At 40.3% G+C, this 26,103-nt stretch overlaps 1 protein-coding gene and 1 long non-coding RNA gene across 14 annotated transcripts in view; one reads left to right on the forward strand and one right to left on the reverse strand.

The window, feature by feature from the left end:
* ercc6l2 (excision repair cross-complementation group 6-like 2) overlaps nt 1–26,103 on the reverse strand; it is a 178,816-nt gene that overhangs the window by 51,029 nt on the left and 101,684 nt on the right. For 6 of the 9 annotated variants that reach the window (XR_011354664.1, XR_011354660.1, XR_011354661.1 and 3 more), the window contains exons 17-20: nt 23,866–25,021; nt 21,749–21,903; nt 20,040–20,110; nt 686–748 (exon numbers count right to left, since the gene is read on the reverse strand). Coding sequence is in view for 3 of the 9 variants with exons in the window: in XM_069929317.1 (XP_069785418.1) it covers nt 721–748; nt 20,040–20,110; nt 21,749–21,903; nt 23,866–25,021 (1,410 nt within the window). In the remaining 6 variants the exon portion in view is untranslated. Of the gene's footprint in view, nt 1–685; nt 749–13,839; nt 17,324–20,039; nt 20,111–21,748; nt 21,904–23,865; nt 25,022–26,103 lie in introns of those variants that run through there. The other 3 variants (XR_011354668.1, XM_069929289.1, XM_069929279.1) reach the window with 2 other exon arrangements.
* On the forward strand, nt 7,165–16,723 carry LOC138759235 (uncharacterized). Of its 5 annotated transcripts, none has more exons than XR_011354673.1 (3): nt 7,165–7,234; nt 11,653–15,540; nt 16,055–16,723. It is a non-coding gene; the product is annotated as an uncharacterized lncRNA (long non-coding RNA). The 5 variants fall into 5 exon arrangements; XR_011354669.1 differs by lacking the exon at nt 7,165–7,234 and adding an exon at nt 7,241–7,717; XR_011354672.1 differs by lacking the exon at nt 7,165–7,234 and adding an exon at nt 7,727–7,806.

The raw sequence follows: 26,103 nt of genomic DNA on the forward strand, positions 1-26,103 counted from the left end.
CATACAAAATCTTTAGATAGCGCAGGATTCAAACAGTGTCGCTGCCACTGTAACAGCACTGTGTTAACCACTACACTGACTGTACCACCCTCCATTGTCACAAATAGTGAACTAAGCCCACTTCATTTTCAACTCCATGTTACATGGATAATTATATTCAGTTATTAACCACAATTGGCTAATTAATATATTTTTGCCATTTCTAGTGATTTATATCTCAAGTGCAAGAGTTGTTGAGAAGTCATTGGACTCCTATGGGATCACCTTAGCATCCGCTCAATGCTGCACTTAGGATGCATTACATGAAAATAAAAATATGCTGGGTTTAAAACCAACATTACATCTGAGCCTCCTACTAGAGAGGGTCACAGGACTCTAATGAAATACATAATTTCAGTCACTGCCTCAGGTTCCTTCCAGGCTAGAACAAGGAAAATTACCAAGATCTCCTGATGGATTTGTGCTCTCACCTTGAGTCAGAAGGTAGTGATACCAAACTTCATTCAGCAGGAAATAATTTAAATGGGCATATGCTATTTATTAAGGATTGCATTGTCAGATGCAAAAAATGGATCATGAAACTGATTATCCAACTACCTCTAGACAGAGATATAATTGTACATCAAAAATAGTGATTCACGTAAAAAGACCAAAAAAAAGTTGCAGTGTGTTTTTTCTTTCTTACCTTTTATTGCTTATGGGCTCTAAGTGCATCCCTCATCAATAGTCATAGAACACCCCAGAAAGCCTGCAGATGAATCAAATTTCAATAAGAAATTCTAAGCTAGTTACAAATGCAGAAAGTAGCTTAAGCCAGTGTGCGACGAGATGCATTTCAGCTATTAATTGATTCTTTTCCACTTTGGTCCTGTTTGTTCCATCTTTTATTCAGCTATTGTTTTCTCAATAAATTCCTATTAATGTTCTTTACTTATGTCTCACTTTTTAAAAAAAATAACTGAGCTCAGTACAATGAAAATTAGCTAACTGATTTAAAGCAGGAATATATTTTTGATAGGTTTCTCAGCATCACTTGCCATTACTGGCCACTTGGCCCATTCACTTTTCCCATTAATAAATAAAACTCCTCAAATGAAATTAAAAGTAAACTTCTTGAAAGTTAATTGTTTTTCCATTTTTTTTCAAACCTGCTTCACCAGTGTGCAAGGGGCTCCTGGACATCCTGTGAATGTTAGCAACATTAATTCCAGTGGTCAGCAGAAATACAGCCCAACTGTTAATGCTCCATAAAATTGTAGGTGAAGGGTTCCTAATGCCTATACAAGAAACATGAGATGTTGCAGCTGCCCTTTAATATTCCTACAAATACAAAACATTCTGCCAAGCATCACATAACATTTGCCCAGCCTCAAAAACCCTCACTAGAAATTCTACCTTTGATCTTAAAAAATTGAAAATCTTAACAAATTGTTTCAGCAAATATCAAACTTTGTCTTATGCAGTTTTTCTATAGCTGCTTATGGATCAGATCTATCCAATAGTTGTGCAAAGTAACATGTAACTGGATAAGGTAGGAACTACCGGGTACGTCAACAATAATTACAAACTATTAGTAAGGGGCATACAAAACCTCCTAAAACTCTCTCCAAAAGAAATGCACATGATACAGATTGAGAATAATCCTAAAATAGTTTTGTCAGTAACCTTTTGTTCTAGTAACTTTAAATTGCCTGAGATGATTCTTGGATTTTAAATACAAATAACTCAACAACATGGAGGGAAATAGTTTAAAGGAATTGTTTCCAAGAAAGGAAGAGAAAAAGAAATACTTTGGAAGAGAGTTAATTTTAAAGACTAAGACCCAGCTACCAAAGTAGAGAAATTGAAATTGGCGATTAGGAGGATCAGACATAAAAAGAACATCTAATTATAATAAAATCATGGCACAAGAGGAAGAAAAAACAACAGCGATAAAAACCAGATGATGCTTCCACAAAACTACATTAAGATGGAGAAAATAAAAATAAACATACCATTGGCTATCATTATTCCCAGCATTCATGGGATTATTGTCTTCTTAGCAAGGAATGGCTGAGTGGTGGCAAAAGCAAGTGAAGATTCATGAGGACAAAGACTGTCAGTGATGGAATCAAGACCATAACAGTAATATAGAACATAGAACATTACAGCACAGTACAGGCCCTTCAGCCCTCAATGTTCTGCTGATCCATATATTCCTTAAAAAAGTACTAAACCCACCCTACCCCATAACCTTCTATTTTTCTTTCATCCATGTGCCTGTCAAGATTTATTAATTCCTATATTTATGCAAGTATTAGATTGTAGCATCCCACTTACCAGCAAGCGAACCATCTCCCAAAATGGAGGATATGCTGTGGAAAATGCGGAAAATTGACCTGCATCCAACACAGGTTTTTATCTGGGCTGATGTCAACACTGATGATGGCACTTCCTGTTCATGTGACAGAGGCCAGCACACAAGCCTGGAGATGTCAGTCTTGCACTAAACTCCACAGCGTGTACATCAACTTCCCAACATATACAATGACTTGACAATATGTACAGTGATTCCACAATGTGCACACCAATGTTTATAGTAGCTCAGTACAGAATACTTCACTACATTGGTGACCCCAACGGTCTGAACAATATTTTGACCCCAATATGGAAAATTTTTCTTTGATGCATGCCATGGCTCTAAAGCTGCTAATGTTTTGGACTTCACAACCATATGTATGGTTTGACCAACCAGAAGTCCAATTCCAGTTGAGGCAGATAACATCTGATTCCACGTGGTACTACTATGCAGTAAGTGCCCTGGATCAAGAGACACCATGCAGAGTTTCCAATTTTTCTGCAGCATCCTGCAGAGGAGGACAAGTAGATGGCGCTCCAAAGTCTGCTCATCCTTACCTTTGGCCTCTCATGACGTGAGCAAGTGGCCTGTTTACTTCACTTGGATGGCTTGGGAGACAGGACCCCTTCCATGCTCAAAATGCTGGCACTAGCAGAAGGGTATAGGCCCTGCCTCATGTTCGAGCAAGCTTTCCTGGGGCAGTTGCCAGAAGATATCTACATGCTGCTGGCCGATGAGGATTTCAGTGACCCACAGAGAGTTGCAACCCATGTTGACATTCTATTGCGGGCTAAGCAAGAAAATGTGACATCTGTAGGACAGGTCAACAGATCCTGTTCACAGCAGCAGGACTGTGCAAATCCAACATTAGACCAACAGCAAGGTCAAACCATTTGGCCAGGAGATAAGGGAAAGAAAATAGCACCCATTGATGTTTCTACCATTGACGATGGGGCTCAGAAGCTCATTGCTGCTGACCTCCCTGTGCATTTTAGGGAAACTCTATGGCCAGCCGTCACTAATGGGTGTGGTGGCTGGCCATCGAGACAGCCATTTTTACGTCTGGGATAGACATTCCAGCTGGCGTTTCTTGGTGGATACATGGCTGAGATCAGCATGCTTCAGTCTTCAGGGTATGGCATGTAACAGAAAACCTGGGCCATCACTGAAAGCCACAAACTGCAGAACTATCCACACACTGGCAAGTATAAAATTATACTTCATTTCGGCGATACTCAGGTTTTTTTTGAAAATTTTATTTAAGAATTTTACAAAACCAAAGAAAGTACGAAGTATAATCTAAAACTACCCCCCACTACCCCCCGCCCTCCTTCCCCTCCCCACTTTGGAGCTTATTTAAAAAAAACATAATAACATCAAGTTATAACAGGCTGTTATACGGTGTGCCATCCATTTACATCTCTCAACACATACAAGGCTTTTACTTAATAGGTGATACTAAGTTCATGTGGACATTCACATTAGCTGCAGACACACAACCGCTACTAGGAACAGATTTTCTCAGAGCGCGTGATCTGCTGGTCGATCTAGAAAAAGGCTAGTTCATATCAACACTTTCCAGACCTTCACCCTAAGCTGCCAGCCCCGCATTTAGACTCCTTACTCTTTCAGAAAATGAATTTGCCAGGTTGTTTGCAGAATTCCACGCAATAATTATGTTGCAATTCACCTTGGCGATGCCGAAACATGGGGTGCAGTGCCACATACCAACCAAAGGCTCACCACTGCATGCCAAAGCTTACAGGCTCCCTCCAGATAAACCATCTGGCTAAAGAGTTGTTTGAAAGGATGGAGAAGATGGGTATTGCACAATGGCCTGTAGCTCCTGGGCCTCCCTGCTTCACAAGGCCACAGGTGGATGAAGACCTTGCAGTGATATCGCAGGTTGAACGAAGTTACTGCACCGGATTGCTACAGGATTTCGATTCCAACCTGCAGGAAGCCTGCATCTTTTCCAAGGTGGACCTGGTCTGGGGGTAGAATCAGATCCTGGTCCACCCGGATGACATTCCAGAAATGGCTATTATTACACTCTTTGGCTTTTTTGAATTCAGAAGGATGTCTTTTGGGCTCAAGAATGCTACATAGACTTTCCAATGTTTAATGGACAGACTGGGATGCAATCTCAACTTTACCTTCATATACCTAGACAACATACTTATTACTAGCTTCAGTCATCAGGAACATCTGTCCCATCTGGGCAAGCTTTTCACTCGTTTGAATGAGGTGACCACCAACCCAGCCAAGTGTCAATTCAGGTTAGCAACCATTGACTTTCGGGGCCATAGAATCGACAAACATGAAGCAAAGCCACTACTGGCAAAGGGCAAGGTGATCTGGGCATTCCCTAAGTCCAGCACAGTTAAAGGGCTCCAGGATTTCATTGGAATTGTGAACTTTTATTACTGGCTTCTACCATGAGCAGCTCACATCATGCACCCTCTCTTTGCCCTTATGTCAGGCAAAGTAAAGGACATCACTTGGGATGAAGAATCATCAGCAGTATTTGAGAACTCCAAGGAATCACTGGCTAATGCTACATTGTTGGTCCACCCAAGAACGGATGTACTGACAGCCCTGATAGTAGATGCGTCCAGTACGGCAGTAGGAGTGGTGCTTGAAAAGTACATCGAAGGACATTGGAAACCATTAGCTTTCTTTCACAAGGACCTAAGACTACTAGAACTCAAGTACGGTGCTTTTGATGGAGAATTGTTGGCATTCTACCTAGCTATCAGACATTTCAGGTACTTTCTAGAAGGAAGGCAATTCACTGCTTTTACTGACCACAAGCCGTTTACATTTGCCTTCACTAAGGTATCAGATCCATGGTCAGCTCAACAATGGAGACATTTATCATATATTTCTGATTGTACGACAGCCATCGAACACATCTTAGGAAAGTTCAACGTAGTGGCAGATGCGCTATCTCACCCAGCTATACAATCCATGCAGACCTTAGCCCAAGGGGTGGACTATGTTGCTCTCGTGAAAGCGCAACAGGCAGATGAAGAAATTCTGCATTACGGAGCAGGAGATGAGAACTTACAGCTGGAAGAAATTCCATTAGGCCCGGGGGAGCTCAAACACCTGAGTGACATATCTACAGGTTATTCTCACCCAATCGATCCAGTGGCCTGGAGGTGGCAGGTATTTGACGTGGTACACAGGGTGGCATATCCATCGATCTGTCCAGATGATAGCCAAAAGATCAGTGTGAATGGCCTTTGAAAACAGGTCATCAATTGGGTGAAGACATGCACTCATTGCCAGACATCCCAAGACCAGCAACACATGAGAGCCTCACTACAATATTTTGAGCCGTCGTATCGGAGGTTTGACCATGTACATCTAGATATTGTAGGCCCCCTGCCGGTGTCACATTGTTTCCGTTTTCTTCTCACTATAATGGATCGGGCCATGTGGTGGCCAGAGACGGTTCCACTGGCAGACATGACTACCAACATCTGCGCCAGGGCTTTCATTTCCACCTGGATTGCATGGTTTGCCAGCACACATCACGTCAAACAGTGGTTCTCAATTCAAATCAGCAATGGCCATTCTGATTCGAACAAAGTTGTACCACACAACTGAAATTGGCCCTTATAAAAACATCTGCAGGGACCTAACTGGGTTGATGAATTGCCATTGGGTACTCTTGGGCATACAAACGGCACCCAAGGATGATTTAGGTGTCTCATTGGCAGACATGGTCTACGACGCACCCCTGATGGTTCCCAGGAGAATTTGTATCAGACTCACAAGGATGCCCGCAGCAGTCCTAAGCAAGTTCCACAGAAGCTTGGTTCTTCAGCGCCTATACTAAAATCTCAACACGGTCAGGCCAGGTCCTATATACCCCAGAACTTGCAGGATTGCAAGTATATTTTCGTACATAAAGGAGCACACCTAGCACCATTCCAGCATCCGTATGATGGTCCCTTTTAAGATGCAATGGTTTGATGTACATTTTGGACATAGGAGGTAAAGAGGAAGCTTTTGCAATTGACTGCCTCAAAACTGCCTATCTAGATCTAGATGGACCAGTTGTGGTTCAGGTGCCTTGGCGGAGGAAGGCCGTCCAAAAGAAAAAAATACACGTACTTTTGGAGACCGCAGCAGAATTTCCAGTTCTGTGGTGGGGGGGGGGGGGGGGGTGGGGGAAGAGGGGCCCCTGTAGCAACCCACTTACCAGCAAGTGAACCAACTCCCAAAATGGCAGATGTGCTGTGGAGAATGCAGGAAATTGACCTCCATCCAACACAGGTTTTTATCTGGGCTGATAATGTCACTGATGGCATCATTTCCTGTCCATGTGACAGAAGCAGTGATGCATATAAACCAACATGCAAGCCTGGAGGTGACATTCTTGAACTAGACTCCACAGCATGTAAATTGACATCTCAGCGTATACATCAACTCTACAATGTGCACAGCGATTCCACAACGTGTACACCAACATCTATAGTAGCTTAGTATAGAATACTTTGCTTCAAGATCAGGCTTTGGAAACCCATATTCTTCCAGAATAATTTTCGATGGCAATAATTACAGTGATTCCTAAAAAGGATAGGGATTCTTTAAAACCTTCATCTTATAGACCTATTTCATTATTAAATGTAGATTATAAAATTGTTGTGAAACTTTTGACAAATAGGCTGATTAAATTGCTGCCTCAATAAATATGGATCAAATAGGTTTTGTAAAAAAAAGACAGTCGTCGGAAAATGTAGGTAGTGTATCGACCTGGACTGACCCATATCACAGAGATGCAGGCTCGCACTGGGCTGACATCACAATGGTCCCAGTGGGAGGGGCCTAAAAGGATCATGGGAGTGGTGCTAATAAGCTCTCAGAGAGTTCCAGGAAAGTCAGGTGGTTGGTTCAACTCACTCACAGCTTCTGTTTTTTTTTGGTTGCTGCACAGCGCACCGACCACAGTGGTGACCACAGCCTATGGGCAGTGTTGACACAGTTCCTAGGGACCCAGTTACATCACACCGTGGCCTACCACCCACAGTCTAACATCCTGGTGGAAAGATTCCATCAGCATTTGAGGACAGCCCTCATGGCACAGTTCCGAGACACAGATTGTGCGAGAAAGCTGCCTTGGGTGCTCCTTGGCATCTGCACAGCGCCAAAGGAGGATTTGGCCACATCCTCCACTGAACTTGTCTATAGGTCCCCGCTGACAGTCTTGGGAGAGTTTGGCCCCTATACCAACTTCTTGCCATGCTCCAGCATGGCAAGAAGTCTGTCTTCATAAGGAGAGGTGCGCACCAGGTGCTCTTTCAGCATCTGTATGAGGGTCCACAGGTGTTACAACACAATTGGATAAAGGCCTTTTGAACATTTGAGGTAGGCAGGAAATGTTTACGGCTGACCTCCTCAAACTGGCACACCTTAACCTCGACAATCAGTAACTGTTCCAGCTCCACGGCAGAGAGGTCAGCCTCCCAAATGAACAAACTGTTTGCAAACTGTGGACTCAGCACCTCCAAACACCGGTTCTGGGTGATGTGGGGGAGGGGGGACCATGCCATGTAGTGAGCTGCACTGATCGACAAGCGAATCAGGTAACAATGTGGAGGCTTGCACTGGGCTGACATCACAATGGTCCTGGTAGGACCTCCCCAACCTCCTCTGCCTCCAGGCACATGTTGCCTCCTTTATCCTTTAGTGGCCCCACCTTCATTCTTGTCACCCTCCTCTTCACACATGCATAAAATGCCTTGGGGTTCTTCTTAATCCCACTTGCCAAAAACTTCTTATGCCATCTTCTAGCTCTCCTAAGTACTTTATTAAACCATATATTTCTCATGTGCCCTTCCTGTTTCCTATTTCTAACATATGTTTCCTTCTTCCTCTTGACTAGTTGCCCTATCTGTTTCATCAGCCATGGTTCCCTTTTCCTACAATCTTTTCCTTGTCCCAGTGGGACAAACCTATCCTGAACCCAACAATCTTGGTCCCTAAACTTCATCCAAATCACTTCTGTGCTTTTACCACGAACTTTGGTTTCCAATTTACTCCTGCTAGTTCCTGCCTCATCCCTTCATAATTAGCTGTTCCCCAGTTAAGCACTTTGCCATTTTGTCTGTTTTTATCCTTTTCCATACCTTTGCTGAAGGTGAGGGAGTTGTGGTCACTCTCATTAAAATGCTCCTCCACCTTGAGGTCTGTCACCTGACCACTATCATTCCCCAGAACCAGATTCAGTATGACCTCTCCTCTCGTCAGCCAGTCCACATACTGTGTCAATCCTTCTTGAACACACCTGACAAACTCAGCCTCATCCATTGCTCTTGCAGTCAGGAGGTGCCAGTTAATATTAATGAAGTTGAAAACACCCATAACTACAACCCTGTATTTCCCACACCATTCCAAAATCTACCTGTTTATCGGTTCTTCGTTGTCCTGAGGGCTATTTGGGGGCCTATAAACTACTCCCAGTACAATAACTCCCTTCCTATTTCTGACTTCTACCCACACCGACTCAGTGGACACTCCCTCTGCAGTGTCGTCCTTTCTATTGCCACGATACTGTTCATGACCAGTAATGCTACTCCCCCCACTTTTCTACCTGCATCAGCCAATCCTGCCCTTGCTCCAGCCACGTTTCAGTAATAGCCACAATACAGTAGTTCCACACATTGATCCATGCTCTAAGTTCATCCCCTTTATTCCAAACATAGGTTTTTAACCCCTTTGTCCATAATTTCAAAAACCGAACATTTTTTTTACCATGTGCTCACCAAACATGATCCGACACAACCCATACTCAATTCATGCTTGAAAACCCCATGTCAGTCCATATCATTAATTAGTGAAACATGAGGGAATGCTCACTTTATGTGCCACTGGGAAAAAAAAGAGTCCAGTGCATCTGACGTCCAGCAACCATCCACAATGTCCAGCACTGCTGCAACTTCCCCTGATGCTCAACACTGCGACAACTCCTCCTCATCCAGAAATCTCAATCCCTGCCACCTGCACTAACTCTTCAGCCACAGATTCATCTGCCACAACTTTCTGTTCCTACCCTCTCTGTGTGACACAGGCAGAAATCCTGAGATTACCACCCTAGAGGCCCTGCTTTTTGACTTTTCCTAATAATACGTGGTGTTGTTGCCACCTCAGACTATGCCGAAGGTTTGTTAATCATAGTTGATCTGACTGGAATTGTAAATATGGGATAATTCTAATGGAGGCCAAAATTCATTTCAATATAAAAGTAAGGTGATTTTGATGCAACTTTACAAGGTTGCACCATCAGTGTCGAAGTGAAATATGAAAATCTGCAGATACTGTCCTTGAAGTAAAAAAAATGCTGGAGGAACTCAGCAGGTCTTGTAGAGACCATAGGAGGTAAAGATTAATAACCAACATTTCAGGCCTGAGCCTTGAAGCCCTGCTGAATTTTCCAGCATTTTTACCTTGAATGTTGAGCACAGTTGTGGCCTCTATACTTAACTACACTGGACCTCAGAAGAATGAGAGATTACCTTACTGAGATTGTAAAACAGATTCATCAGGTGGATGTTGAGATGATAGGTTCTCGAACGAGAGCACAGTATGTAAAACTAAGAAACCGTGTGCCTGAATAAGGAGTCACAATGGAAGCATGGAGAAATTTCTCAAGTTTCAGAGATGGAGCCATAGAAACAAGATGTTTGAAGTACAAGGGATTTAAGAGGTATTTAAAAAGAGAGTGGGCAAAATTATATTGACCCTTTCTCTATACACAGATGCAGTGCGACGTGAACATTTCTAGCATTTTCGGTTTTTATTATTTGAGGTCAAGTGAAGGACAAGTGGACAAACAGGTCACTTTACAAACTCAACAGTGTTCCTCAAATTTGTCACTCCACCTGCATTCAGTTTCTTCAATGCAACACCATTGTGAACACCAAATGCAATACATTAAACTGGAAATGCAAGTGATTTTCTGCACCTAGAAGGATTGTGTGGGGATTGAAAAGTGGGAAGGGAAGGGATGAAGTGGTAGAATTTGCATTGAAATGTGCCTTGGGAAGAGTTGTTGTTGGTGGGAATGATGAGAGAGTCGAGGAGTCAGAGCAAATTTCTTTCAGAATATTAAGAAGGGAGTTGTGCCTGTCATTTTACTAAATGGAGGGCATTGGGTGTCATGTCACTAATTATAACATAGAGGCTCTCATTGACCCATCTGAATATGCTCATCAACAGAGAAATACAATGATACAGCATGGAAACAGGCCATTCATGCTCATCCATATTAACCACATCTTCCACCACCTACCTAACAGCCTTTAATAAATGCTGTAGCAACTCTGCTTCCACGAATCTCTAGCAATGCATTACAGCTTCTTACCACCCTCAGGGTGATCACCTCTGAATCTCTTATCCCTTACCCAAAATTTACGGCCTAGTTTTATTCACCACTGATAAGGGGAAATATTTCCTGCAGTCGACAAACCTCCGTATGTCCCTCCTAATTTTATGCACTGCAATCCTCCTCCTCCTCTCTAGAGCAGATCTAGCCTCACCAGTCTCTCTTCAGAACTGACCTCCCCACACCCTGTCCATCAAGATTGCATCTTTCTTCTAGTAATGTACTACCAGAACTGTACACAGTAGTCCATCTGTGGTTTTATAAAGTTGGAATATACCTCCTTTCTTTGGTCCAACTAATGAAGGCCAGTGTTCCATAACTACATTATGTACCAATGCTATCACTTTCATGGATCATTGGATTATGCAAGGTTCCTCAGTAATCCCTTGGTTCTATTCATTCTTTGGGAATGGCCCGCCCTCATTGGTGCTCCCAAAATACATCACATGTATCAGGAATTCACTCCATCTGCCATTTCAGAAATACATTGATATCATCATGTACCGAAGACTACCCTCCACTCTATCTACAACTCCACATTTTCCACAACTCCTCCAATCTTCACGTCATCTGCCAGCTTACTTATCATGAGACCTGCATCCAATCCACATACATGATAAATGAAAAAGGTCCCAGCACTGATCCTTGAGCAATACCACTAGTCAGAGGCATCCAGTCACGAAAATAGCCTTCTACTATTACCTTTCGTTTCTTATTGCCAAACCAATTTGTATCCAATTTGGCAATTCATTTCTGAGTTTTTGTTCAGGCAACTGTCTGAATTTTGTTCATACTTTGATGAAGGGTTCAAGGCCTACATGTTGGTTTTGTATCTTTATCTTTGCTATATAAAGTTCATGTTTTACCTAATGAGTTTCTTCAGCATTGTGTTTTTACTGGATCCTTTCCTTTGGATCAGATTTCCAAGCTAACCTGGACACACATCTCATTTGTCAGGAAGATCCAACAGCGACTGAACTTCTTGAGATGTCTGAGGAAGGCAAGGGTACTGGCTACCATCCTGTTAACTTTCTACTGGAGATCTATTGAGACCACCTTGGCTGGCTGTATCACAAAGTGGGATGGTTGCTGTAGAGCATTGGATCAGAGGTCAATCCACAAGACATTAAGAGCAGCAATGTCACTGGGGTTTCTCTCCCTTCTATCGATGGGATTTCTCTCCTTTCCGTCGATGGGATTTACCAAGGTTGTTTTCTAAAGAGGGCTTGCAAAAACAGTGAGAACCCCTACCATCTCACACTCAGCAGCTTTTCCAACTATTCCCGTTAGGAAAGAGATACAGGAGTATCAAAGCCAAAATCATCAGACTTAAAACCTGCTTCTTTCCATGGGCAGTGAGACTGCTGAATGACTGATGATCTGTTCTTAAAAATCATCCATAATTGAGTGCTTGTTTAACAATAATATTTATTTATTTAAATTTAGCATATACATACTTTGCAGATGTATCATTAATCTGTAGGCGTGTTATATCTGTATGTGTGTTTGCAGCTTGTTGCATCAAAGACGGGTGAACGCTGTTTCATTGAGTTGTACTTGAACAATCGGATAATGAACTTGATAAATATGAAGTGAGACCATGTCAAAATCCTTACTGAAATTCATGCAATCATCATCTATGGCATTAACAGTACACTTTATTACATACTCAAAAAATTCAGTCAAGTTGGTCAGACAAGGTATGTTCTTGACAAAGCCATCCCGACTATCTCCGGCCAGTCCGTTTTTCTGAGTGATTAATTATCCTCTCCCTCAGAATTTTTTCCAATAATTTCCTCTATGACCAATGATTGATTAATTGGTCTGTAATTAGCACGCTTTTCCCTGCTGCCCTTGCTAAAAAGGTCTGAATCATCAAACATTTAAAAATCTCAGCTAGAGCCACAGCAATTTCTTCACTTGCCTCCCATGGTAGCCTGGCATAAACCTCATCGAGTTTTAGGGGTTTTAAGACTGTGACGGCATTACATACCTCCGCTTTATCGAGACTTGCACTAGAATTTCATCTTCCCCTTCAATGAATTCTCAAACTGGTCTGTTTCCTTTTTAAATACAGTACTGATAAAATAATATTAATTTACACCTACATCTGTCTCCATGCACATTTCTCTGGTTATTCTTTTGTCCTTAATATATTTATATTTTTCATTTTTTTGTTGAAGGACCAGAAAAATCCTTGCAAGAGATTGCTGGAGGGTCCTCCAGGAATGAGAAATCTGGAAAAACACATGTTAATACAGGCACCAGTGTTCAGACGCACCATATTCTTTACATTTGCCTTTCAAACCCCTCTTGAAATCTGCAACACTGAATTCTAGAGCGAATTCTGTGGCAGAATGTGGCACTGTCTGATATTTTAATAGGAAGTTAGGTAGACAAGGAATCATGAATTTAAATTTATACAGAATTTTGAACTCACACAGTGATTATGCTTTCCTTTCTGATAACAGGATTTTCAGTTATGTGACTGAAGCATCCACATGAAAAATAAACATCTGTCCAATCGACCTTAGTTTTCAACTAATTCTTGCCTGGTAAAATTGGTCACTCTTGCTAGGCATATTAGCAATTCTAATCATTTGCCATTATAAGTGTTAGATGCATTTTATTTGATCTGGTATCTTTGGTATGTCTTGAGAATCTCAAAGGTTGATGGATGACTTTTATTTCTTTTAGGTGTCTCTCTCATGTAAGGACAGAATGAATGAATACAGATGATACCACTGTGCATTTTGCTGCTTCTCACCATTTCATCTAGTAGCATAAATGCAAATCTAGATATGCTCGATTGTAGTCTGATTTCATGCTGTGCAGACTCCAGTTCTGTACACTCCTGTGAACAATTTCCTCTCTGTGAGACATTCATTCAATTTCAACATTGTTTCTGTGAATGAAATATTTGCCCTTCCGTAGGATTACCAGATTTGTTTCTGCGAATGAAATATTTGCCCTTCCGTAGGATTACTAGATTAGTAAAAGTGGAATAGGTCTTTATGTTAATCTGTCAAGACACATAATCCTTCAGAACATGTTTAGCCTTCAAAGAAATGTGTTAATGTTAATATCATGTAACATGTTACATCACTGTCACATAATTTTCATTTATTGTTACATACAAATACACCACTCATTGTTAAGACGACATCCCAAAGTCCTCCTCCCAATTATGAACTGAACTGCTGCTTCACTTTTGGTACATATTGAGAACATCAAAGATAAATGGATGAATTTCTTGATTTCATGTTGTCAGTGCCTCTCCCACGTTACCACGTTATGACAAGACTGATGATTAATCAGTATGAATGAATATAGTTTAAACCCGCATGCACAGTGCCCTCCATAATGTTTGAGACAGACATTTTTTTCTTTTATTTGTCCTGTGTTCCACAGTATTAAATTTGCAATCAAACAATTCACACCCACCTGTTTCTCATTGCCCTTGATCCCTCTAATATTCAAAAACTGAACTCCGTCTTAAATATAAGGCTGCCTTCACTGCTTTCTTTGGCAGAAAATTCCATAGATTCTCTACTATCTGGAGAAGCAGTTCATCTTCATTATCTTAAATTTACTCCCTAAAATCTTGAGGCTAAATCATCTAGTTCGGGTCTCACCTTCCATTGGAAAGAGCCTCCCTGCTATCTTATTTATTCCTTTCATAATTTTATTTGTTTTTTATGAGATACACACTCATCTTTTAAAATTCCAATAAATATTGTCCAAGGCTATTCAATCTTTTCCTCTTAAACTAACCTCATTACTGGAATCAACTGGTGAACCGCCTCTGCATCACTCTCAAAGCTACAACATTCCTCATGCAAGGACTCCAGAATTGTGCACAGTACTCCAGCTGTAGCCTTTTCAGTATCCTGTGCAGCTGTAGCAGAACGTCCCTGCTCTTACACTAAATCCCTCTGGCAATGAAGTTTAACATTCCATTTGCATTCTTGATTACCTGCTGCACTTGCAAACTAACCTTTTAGATTCATGAACAAGCACTCCCAGGTCTCTCTGCACAACAGTATGTTGCAATTTTTCTTTGTGATAGTCTTGCTGCACTCTGCCTAATTTTAAAGAAAAAACAAAATGCCTCCGGGAAAGAGCCTGATGTCCTCAAACACCCGAGATGCCTCTTGTGAGCAGACTGCTCACCTCATGACTGTTGCTCAATAAAGATAGTATTCACAAGCATGTTTCAGTTCTTGAGGAGCAAAGAAATGATTACACATTAACACCTGCCTGTGACACATGATTTGCTCTCCTACATTAGCAGAGGGGAGGCAGAAAGAGCACATCCTTGCCCAAGAATTGTACATGTGAACTTGTCCCTCTGCAAGAAGACACACAGCCCCTACACTTCTTTACTGCAAAGCATATCAACCTCAGATTACAATGCTCTCTAGTAAAATGTATCCCAACTTTGGATTGTAGAGTGCTGAGGAGAAAGATGCCATCCAATCCAAGTGCCTCTGGTAAGTAAATTCAGAACAAGCCAACATAATCTTAAACATTGGATCAAGACATGAAAGATCATCAGGTGGCAAATTGAAAATGTATAATGGTCTCCCCAGATGTTAACAATGCTGACACAGCATAATTTTCATGATAATGAGCTAAGATGGATAAATAAAGTTGTGCTCGATTTCAGATGTGTTCTCAGTCTGCTAGTAGGGGCTAAGAACCCACGTTCTACACTAGAAACCTTTAGAAGTCATCAAAGAAGAAAAATATAACCAAGATCATTCTTCCTCACACACTTATAACATACAAGAACATTCCATCAGAGGTGAGTTGAATGTTCAATTGGTAATACATTAAGAGGAAGGTGGACTGTATAAAATTGTCTATTCTTCTGAACACTGATAATACTGAATGTCTGATTAACATTATTCTAGGAAACCATGCAACATCCCAAATGACCAACTTTCAAGAGCATATTGCTACATTACCATTCTTCTTCCATCCTGTGAAATATAAATGTATAAACTTTGAAAAAACAAGCAAAAATTCATTGTTGTACATTTTTTAGGGATACCTTGTATGACATGGTTAATACATTCCAAACAAGTTCAGTGTTATGAAAAAGTGCACTGTTTGAAGCATTATTACAATGTACTTTACTGTAATACATTCTAACCCTATAATTATTTATTATTTTACCTAGAACTCTTAAGCAAACATGTGGATAAAATATTTAAAAGGGATATCTAAACTGAAAAATGACAAATATCTTTATTGGCAATAAGGGAACATTGTTTATTTAAGAAAATATTTGTCTGATGTAGTTTGCAATTCTTTAGTTCCAGCCCCCTCAATGACTGCCCGCTCGGGACGGTGACTGACTGCTCAAGACGGTGATGGTAAGTGCCCACTCGGGGTAGTAAGTGCCCACTTGGGATGGTGACAGTGTCCACCCAGGATGGTGTTTGCCTGCCTGGGACTATAACTGCCCACTCACGGCCGTGACAGTCCATCAAGATGGGGACCAACCGCTCGGAATGGAAACTGCCTGGGAAAGTGACCAACTGCCTGGGACTATGAATGCCTGCTTGGGCCGGGTCTGATCATCCGGGATAGTGACCGTCTGCTTGAGACCGTGACCACCTGCTCGAGACGAAGACCAACCGCTTGGGATGAAGATATACACATTTGCCTTGAAAATAAATAAATCATTGACCATGTGTCATTTTGAATTGGCTGTAAATTATATGCTGAAAGAATGGCTAATCACCTGAAATCATACCAAAATAGGCACAAGGTCAATCAACTATGCCACTAATTTTACAAGATGCAAGGAGAAATAAAAATCTCTAATTGTACCTTCATCCTGGAGAAGAAATGCAGAAATTAAATTTTTATCAGATTAAAGATAGAATGAAAGTGCATGGACCGACCTTGGAATGGGGACTGACTGTGTTATATCAAAACCTGCACTGTTCAAAACTGTATTATACACGGTATGCCTGTAGTTAGATCAATTAAACAAATATTCATTTGTAGATTTCTGTTTTCCTTCTTCTTCTCCATCTAAAATATTGATGTTCTGATTCCACAACAGGCAATTTGCCAAAGATGTGCCAGATGTTGAGGCAGCAATGTCAATCTCTGGATCACTTTTTTTCCACAAAAACTTTTCATTCTTTTTCCAAAGAGAGCTATCCCATTCTTTTTCCCTCCCTTTACGTTTCAAAGGTGCAGTTTCACTAAACCTTTCTGTCACTGAAAAATCTGTTAGTGCACTGACAAACTCTTCATTACTTTTATTCAAAAAATCCCAAAAATCTCTAGGCTTAGTTTTTCTTTTTGGCACATGCCCAGAAGTTTTTTTTGGCTGTACGGTAAGGTTTCTCTTCCTGCCAAACAATGGATCCAGTATGGAGGTATCACCAAGCAGCTCTGTAATTAAGTCGGTTTTGAGTTGCGTTATTTCTTGGTTGTTATCTGACATGCACTTTGGCCCTTCCACTGGTGGACCTATCTCTTCGCGTTGTTGTTGCAGATTCACAGCACCTCTGGAGTTTGCCCCACTGCTGTCCAGTTTACTCTTTGAGAGTGAAGTCTCTGAAGGACTTGAACAACACATATGATCATCAACACCTTCTCCAACATTATGAACATATTTGTCAGGCATCATATTATAATTTTTTAATGAGCTGTCCTGACTTATAATTGTATTTTTGTGAACTAAATGATGTGTTTCAAAAACACAGATCTATTTCCATCAGGTTCTTTTTGCTTAAACTATTTATTCTGCCAGCTGGTTCTCCACAAATAAAATAACTGACGTTTTTTCAGCCCTTCTGTCAGAACTACTTGTGGCCGCAAAGCCCTTTGAACTGTGTACAATGACACCATCCTCAATTTCAGACTTGGAAAGGCTAATTCAGCTCCAGATGCTGAGTCAGGTGGGAGTCGGTCAGCACTTCCAGCTGGTGCTCCAGGTGCTGCTTAGAGCCTGCTCAGCTAAGCCTTCCGCAGAGATATAGGAGCTCTTTCTTAAAATGGAACATCATAAAATAAGTATTTCAATATCTGAAGAAAACCAGTATGAAGAAAACCAGTAGAGTGGAAGTACAGTAAAGAACATTTTGCTAAGCAGAAGGAAACTGCCTACAATCGCTGAGCCTATCTTTTGCCTTCTTCCCCTTCATCTCCCACAGTCCCCAACAAACCAGTTAAAGCTCTGAAGCACTAAGCTGACACCAGGCAATGGGATGATCAGCAGCACCATTCCTTCTATTACGAATGTTGATTAGTCTCTTACTGCTCAAGTGCTAGCCAAGTGTTGCTGAGTATTTGACTGGTACCAACTAAAAAATGATCAATTGCTTTGGGTTAGCGTATGGTAATGAAGACTATCTTGATCCTTTCTGAACTGCTCAAAGTACTTGTTGATAGAATGTTTTCTGTCACTGCTGCCAGTTTAAATGGTTAGCTGAAAGGCAATTCAATGCTTTACTAACCCGACATGCTGGAGTCATTGCAGGTTAGTTATCCCAACAGGTCAGAGGTCCACAAAAGTTTTTTTGTTAGAGACATGGTTTGGGGACAGGTGTGGAATTTACAGGGAAGAGAGAGTTGATTGGATGGGGAAGGAAAGTTACACAGTACACATTAATGAGTTTGTGGTATTTCTTCAATGTCTCATTTTCTCCATCCTTTCTGTTATTCTATAATATGTGATCCTATACTAATCATGTTCTTCCCAATATAAAATAAAAAAACACATTTACATCTTGCCAATAATGTTGGGTTTTCTAGAGTCCCCAACCTGGAGGCCGAATCACTCATCTTAGCTTAAACTTCACTGCAGCTTTTAAATGTCTATTATTCTTGATCACAATACACATGAACAATGAGAACGTAATGAAAAGCTTAGCTTTCACAATCAACAAGCCATTCAAACATTCACGTGGTTAATAATTCCAGTTGGAATGAAAATCCAACATATTGCAATCATAGATAACCCAAAAAAGTAGTCTCCTACTAATTTAAATGGAAAATCTTCAGCAATGTGCAGCAGAACTTGTCTCTGCCTACATTTATGTTTATCTAACCAGGATGTAGCAGATAGCTCTATTGCTAATTAGCATAGTTTCATAACAAAACATTAGACCACTACTAATACTTCCTCTCTTTTGATCTTAAACTTCCTCCCATCCTTTCATTATCATTCAGACATGGGATTCAGTACATTTTATTCAATGAGCAATGTGCAGAGTGTAAAATTTCCACCAGATATTCAATACTTTCCTAATGTATCCCTTTGCTCTGGCAACAAAATCGCTGCAATAAAACAGTATGTTTTCCGTTGCTATTTCCAGTTCTACATGAAGGCATTATTTTCAGATCCATCACTAATCCTATTTGCAAACTCCTTCTTTGATAGTGGGCAAAAAAAAGTGCTTCTTTGGAATGCTTATACAGCTGCATCACCAGGTCTTGAGCAGAGACCGCCAGTATCTGCAACCTAGCCTTCAGAACCTGTGTGGGCTGTGTGCATTGCATTATTCAGCACAACACCAATGAACAGCTGAACACAAACAAAAAAAACTGACCATAACACATATGCGGCCTTTAGGTCCACACATGATTACAAATAAAGGCTTAATTGTCATGTTCCACATAATCAATTCATGCTTTGCCTTCACATTCATCAGTGCTCAATTATCATGTGATGGCGAAGCCTGTCAAAACAAGACTTCTTGAATTAGTGATCCAGAGAGCGAGATGATGAAAAAGGGAGCCTGAAATTCTGTACAAATTTCCTTACAAAGACCAGATTCACAGAGGATGTGACACGACAATGTAATCAGAAATGACAGGAAATACAATGGTTTTTAGAGAAGTACTGGCCTGCCACTCAAAATGAAGCTTTGCTGCTCAGTCTACATTCCTAGCCTGGCTCTGCAGCTGTGACTGCCTTTGACAGGTCCTGCACTCTGACATCTTTACCACTATGAAATGCTTTAACAACCTGAATAGAAACAAAATGGTCAGTGGAAGAATAGACTAAGTATTTCCAGTACACGTATTCTCCTGCTGTCCTACCGTTTGGCAAATACTTTAGGTCAGCATACCTATCGAGAATGGTCTGGACTAACAAGATCACATTACTAGTGCTCAATTTCTTTCTGGACTGTTGCAAGTACAAAAGAGCAGCTATGGTGTCATCTTTAGGTAGAAGTATCATATGACCATGCTAAGGGAAAATGAGTTCAGCTGCCTTTACAGAATGAAAGCAGGGCCTTTTGACCTTTGACCTCAGTCTTCTAGTTTACTCACCTACAGATTCCTTTGGGTGCTTCCTTTATAAAGGTGCTGGTGCCAGCTGCTTGTTGGCCCTTCCCCTCTATCTGTGGAGAAGGATGCACAAGTGACAGGTGGGTTAAACTTCTGACCCTCATTTGTTTGGAGTTGCTTTAAGCATTTTTGAGGGGAACTAAGTACATGACCAGCTTCATAAAATACTCAAAACAAAAAAAATTAAAATAGTTTCAAGGATATGATCTTAAAATATTGCATAGAATTGACCCTGCTGCTAACTTCAGATACAGAAGAAGCTGTGTCAAACAAAAAAAAATTCCAAGCACCTCATTCACATCACTCAGCTCAGGTAAATTGGAAAATCTGAAATAACATACTTTTATTTAATTTTATTTAAAGTACTTCAAATCAAACACTGTTGCATTAGTTTGGACCTAACATACAGCACTTCTAAAAAAAACTTCAAATAATTAAAAAAATTAATGTAAAATTTTAGTTTTTAAATAACTGTTGCATTTATTTTTTTTAATGATTGTTGAAGCATTATCTGGTCTGCACATTATACCTTTTGAGCCTTGCCATTTTGGGTCAGGGCAGCCAGTCAATACCAATTAGTCTAGAGAGGCAAACCTGAATTTACCACATAACTCTGTGGTGATTCTGGAAGGTTCTTACCACCAGCAAGTTCTGATCTGATACATTTAGACATACACTTTCAAAATATACAAGTTAATCCAGCTTTAGCCAATTGAAATCTTGGTATGAGAACTTTTTTTTGTAAAGATGAGAGAGTACAGTTATATAGATAGAATGGAAAAGCTGGAATTGTTCATTTTAGAGACGAGGGCATATGACATTCAAGAACCAAAGAAAAACCTTTCAGGATCATGAAATATTAAAGACTTCTACATTGTTCAGCATATGAAACTAGGCACAGAGTAGATGGGTTCAAGGACGTTTCTGTGCTGTGGTATTCTATGGTTCTATAATAATACAGAATATAGGTCAGCACATTAAAATCTGCAGGGAATGAGCTGATTAATAACCCCTTTAAGATGGTGATCTATCACTGCGTGTGAACCATGAATCCAGGTCCAAAGGCAGAGACCACACTAGGTACCGATAGCCATTATATTTAAGCATCCAAATCCAGAGTTAATGGATGTGTCATAGATTGATCACAAAATGGTGACAGAAATGCAGCCCTTTGCCTGCTCTGCTTGAATGCACCTTGTACAAATACTGGGCATGAGCATCATTGCCCTCATCTGTTGCCTCAACAATGCAATAAAAATGTAATATTACTAATGGTAATTAGGGATTAAAGTGTCCGTTCACTAAATTTTGGAGCAGGAAATAGAAATTCAAAGTAAGAAATACATGTGAAAATTTGGCCACATTATTTCAGAAATCGAATGAATTCCTTACTGAATTTAGTTAGTTAATTTTATTAACACTACAAATTTGTGATTGACATGTTGATTGTCAGAAAGAGATTTGCCAAGATAGTGTAATATCTGAAGGCGGTATTATTTAATGTCAAGGACACACGGAAATAAACCAGAACAATAAATATAATTTGAGGAACCTGAAGTACTCATCTATTATCTGGATTACAGATCAGAAATAAATGATACACAGATATGCGCTCTAAATAAAAAGTATTTTTTGAGGGCTTCAGTTTTATATTAATTAATATTTTCAATTCCTTCTCCAGGATAACTTACCTGACTTGCATGGAAGGCAATGTTTGCAGGTATCTGGGAATACTGTTTTAGTTCAAATACATCACGAATTGCAGTATGGGTCAGTTGGTTTTCAGCTTTGCTGGATCCAACCACACGCTGATTTGAATGAATGAAACCCACTTCTTGTACATTACCTAGTAAATGAAGTATTAAATATATCATCAACAATCCCTGCTGCTTTAAAATAATTTGTTGAAGTGTCCTTCAGCAAATTATGTGATTTATCTTATTTTCCACATATCTAATTCTGATTTGCTCCTCTTGCTTTCAACAAGTTGGGCGAAATTCAAAATAATTTTACCACTGATAAAGGTTTTAAAGGTTTAAAATGCACCAAAGTTCTCCACAGTTGATTAAACTTGAGCAGAAGAACTTTCGGCAACAAGGTATCTCTCGATTCCCTGGATAACTGTCCTAGAACGCAAGTCCCTGCAGTAGATAGTAAAGACTGCTATAAGGAGATTACTGGGGTCTCTCTCCCTGCCACGATAGACATTTATAATGGCTGTTGTTTGCGGAAAGCCATAAATCTTGTGAAGGACTCCACACCCCTCCCCTCCCCCTCTCAATCCATTCTCCCTCCTGCCATCCAGGAAGAGGTACCAAAGTGTTCAGGCCTTCATGACCAGATGGCGAAAGATATTTTCTGCACAAGTCGTGAGGCTTCTGAACACCAGGGACACAGCATATGTAACATAATATTTATGTCATATGTTATTTATAAAAAGTTTCTGATGAAATTTAGCCATGTAAATAACCAGCTCCACGGACCGGAGAAATGCTATTTCATTTTCACTGTACATTGTAGTGGTTATGGTATGAACAACAAATAAACATGACTTGACTTAACATCTGAACCTATAACCTACCATCTTTGATCAATGCAGACTTCTTGTGTTTGTGGCTTTTCTCATCAAGATACACTGTTATTTTGGGCAGGGGGCACGAATTGTGCAAAATCCGTCTCTTTGGAAAAATTATTTTAAAAATCCTTGTAAATTATCCTATTTTGATTTAGACCTGGCCTGACTAATCACCTAAACCGGTTATAATTCGAAGTTCTCAACAATTCTAATTAAGGCACAACTTTAAATTTTGAAGTAAAAAATTGAAAAGGAAAAGATGAAGCTTCAATCAAATTCACTACAATAAATCTCTTGGTGCATTCACAACACAACTGGAACAAGCTTGATACTGGAGGAAAAGATTTTGGTTCTATGCTTGATGCTTTAAAGGCTGCATATCCCTGAAGTGGGCATCACAAGAATAATGAATAATTTTGATTTAGCAGTATCTACACATTTGGAACGAGTTTTCAATCTCAAAGATTGTCAGGATGCCTCCAAGAATTGAAGATTTACTTCGAGACAACTCTGCAAACAGATGGTAAAAATGGCTTCTTGACTGGACAGAATGGATTGAGGCCAGCAGGGGTCATGTCCTGGAATATGTCCCAACAAAATCAGTACCCTATTCGGGTGTGCCTTGTCATTTTCTAAGTTTATGACCTGGGGTTTATCGAGATGTTGGGGGCATTTTTGCTGTTTGTTGCTCCACAGTAGTTTCCTTTATAAAAAAATCAAATGTGAAATACAACTTTGATTTGACTGATTGTTGCATCGGTCAAAACAAACAAAAAAAACAAGGAAGACATGATATACATTTGTGGCATGCAATGTACAGTATGTGCCAAGTGTTCTTTAGCCCCTTAATTTGACACTCATAGGAAGAGGGCCTCATAAATGTAGCACCAGGACCAATGTCTGTGCTTGCTTACCTGTGCTATGCTTGTCTGAGCTTACATTCCATTTACAACCAAAAATCAGGCTGGCAGTACACCAATATCTACCCGCAAAACATGCTATTATTCTAACATCAACAGTTGGAAGTACTTGCCTATTTCTTGGGTCTTCACATTTAATTCCCTCTAGTCTAGTGCCAGTGCCAAGTAGCATCAGCTTCATCCTAAAGTTGTTCTTGTGAAATATGAGTGTAACATTGATCTGCTATGTACTCACATCCCTCAGACACAAAACTTTTGGAATACACAGACACATCCTGACCCTTCACTCTTTAATTGAAAGATCTGTAGTTACCCAACATGTTGTCCATTGATGCCAACTGTTTACTGTTAGTTTGCCTCCAATTCCTGTACCCAGGTACAGCTCCATCTTTGGCAATTCCACTCCACCTCTTGTGAGATCTAAACGGAATTTTCTTGCACTTTTGCTTGCTGTTATTTCTACTGATCCCATTGTTTACATTTAGTCGGGACTGCTTAGTGGCAATGTCATCTTCAGAAGATGAAAATTCCTCCATGTTGTATTGCGCCGTCCTTTTTTGAAGTATAGCTTGAGCATTACTGTTTCCTCTGCCCGTTTCGGCTCTATGATCAAATTGATTCGATGTTATGTCTGGTGACTCTGCAAACATTTCAACATCATCTGACTCATCACTGATGCTGTCTGTCCATTTCGGCTGTGCTTTCAGTTTGGCAACTACGATCAAGGGTTTTTCTTTTGTTATCTTGGAAGAATCACCAACAATGCATGGAACTGCACCAATACATCGTGAAGTTTTAGAAGATAAAAAAGATTTTTCTTTACTGCACACATGTGCAAAGTTTTCATCATTTGAATCCTCTGAATCTGTCGATAGGAAGCTGACATTAGATTTCTTCCTAAGAAACGAATTTTTCTTTTGTCCCAATACATATGAAGTACTGATCATGTTTCTCTCATTACTGTTAGTGGCTTCCTTGTCAAGTGCTAATTTGGCTTTTCCCTTGGATTCAATGAATGAGCTACAGTTCCGACTGTACTTTGACTGATTAGCATGTCCATAATCCCTTTTTATTGGTTGAACATCTGAATGGATATCTGGGACCAGATGACCAGACACGTCCACAGCAAAACCCAAGCTTGTGCTTACTCCTGTGCTCTGCTTCTCTAATAATTCACCATCAGAACTGCAGTCACTTTCACTGGATAACTCACCACTGCTTGCTTTTCTGTCAAAAAATTTGGAAAGCCCACATTGGACTAAAGTGAGCTGTCCACCAGTATCCAGATGGTGATTGATTTCCACTGGATCTGCTTCACTATTCTGTTTTGTCATGCTTGAAGGCTCCGTTTCACTGTCACTACTGAAGTCAAAAGATTGTTGTAGATTTCTTAAGGTTGACCTTTTTCCTTTGTTAAGTTGCATCAACAAGTCTAGGTTCTCCTCTTCCATATTTGCTGTGTCTGTGGTCTGAACATTAAAGAGAGAAACAAACATTTACAGATGCACCAAATAATATGTATATCAGAACACTCAGCAGATCTGGCAATATCTGTGCAAAGAGAAACAATGTTAATAGTTCAATATTAATGGAAAAGCAGCTCAGAAATGCATAGATGAAGTTTATAAATAAACTCCGTAGGTTTTTCACAGAGAATAGTCTCTCTAAGACTTTCTCATCCACTCTTCCCTCTCCACCCATCCTTTCACCCCCTTAAACACTTCCTGCTGTAACTGCAGAAAGTGTGAAGCTTGTCCCACATCTCTTCCTTCTCCTTCATCCACCAGGTTTATAAAATTAACTTCCAGGTGAGGCAAAGCATTATACGCGTATTATCCAACCTAAGTTCCTGCATTCAATGAACACTGTCACCTCATCTACATTGGTGACACAAACACAGACTGAGTGACCACTTCGCTAAATATCTGAAAGTTTGTGGCTCTAAACCTGAACTTCCTGTAGCCAACCACTGGAACTCACCCAACATTTCCTACAATGACATGTCTGCTCTTGACTTCATCCATTGTTGGGATGAGGCCAAAAGTAAACTTGAAGAACAACACATCATTTTCCTCCTTGATACCCTTAAATCTAATAGCATGAGCATGGATTTTTAAAAAAAATTAGGTAATCCCTCACCTGACTCCACTGTTTCAATCTCTTCTTTACCTACACCAATAAATAAAATCCCCCCTCTCTTCCTAATAGTTTCTCCTTCAACTTGTCTCTCCACCTTTCACATCTTCAGTCCAATCACCTTTGGCCCTCTCTCCAGCTTCTTTTACAAACATAATATCATCACCTTCTCTCTAGTCTTGATAAAGTGTCCAGACACGAAACCTTCACTGACCATTTCCATCCATGAATGTTCTCTGACCTGCTGAGTTTCTCCAGCAATTTATCTGCTCATGATTCAAGCATTTGCCTGTGAAATATTTTATATTTGTCTTCATAATCCACCAGTGATCTTTTGTTCTACAGCAGAGTTAGGAGCAAGATGGTGATTACCTTCTTGATGGATGACAGCTAAATGGCAGATGGAAGTTGATAC

Source organism: Narcine bancroftii, chromosome 1 (assembly GCF_036971445.1).
Source record: "Narcine bancroftii isolate sNarBan1 chromosome 1, sNarBan1.hap1, whole genome shotgun sequence".
Classification (NCBI taxonomy): Eukaryota; Metazoa; Chordata; class Chondrichthyes; order Torpediniformes; family Narcinidae; genus Narcine; species Narcine bancroftii.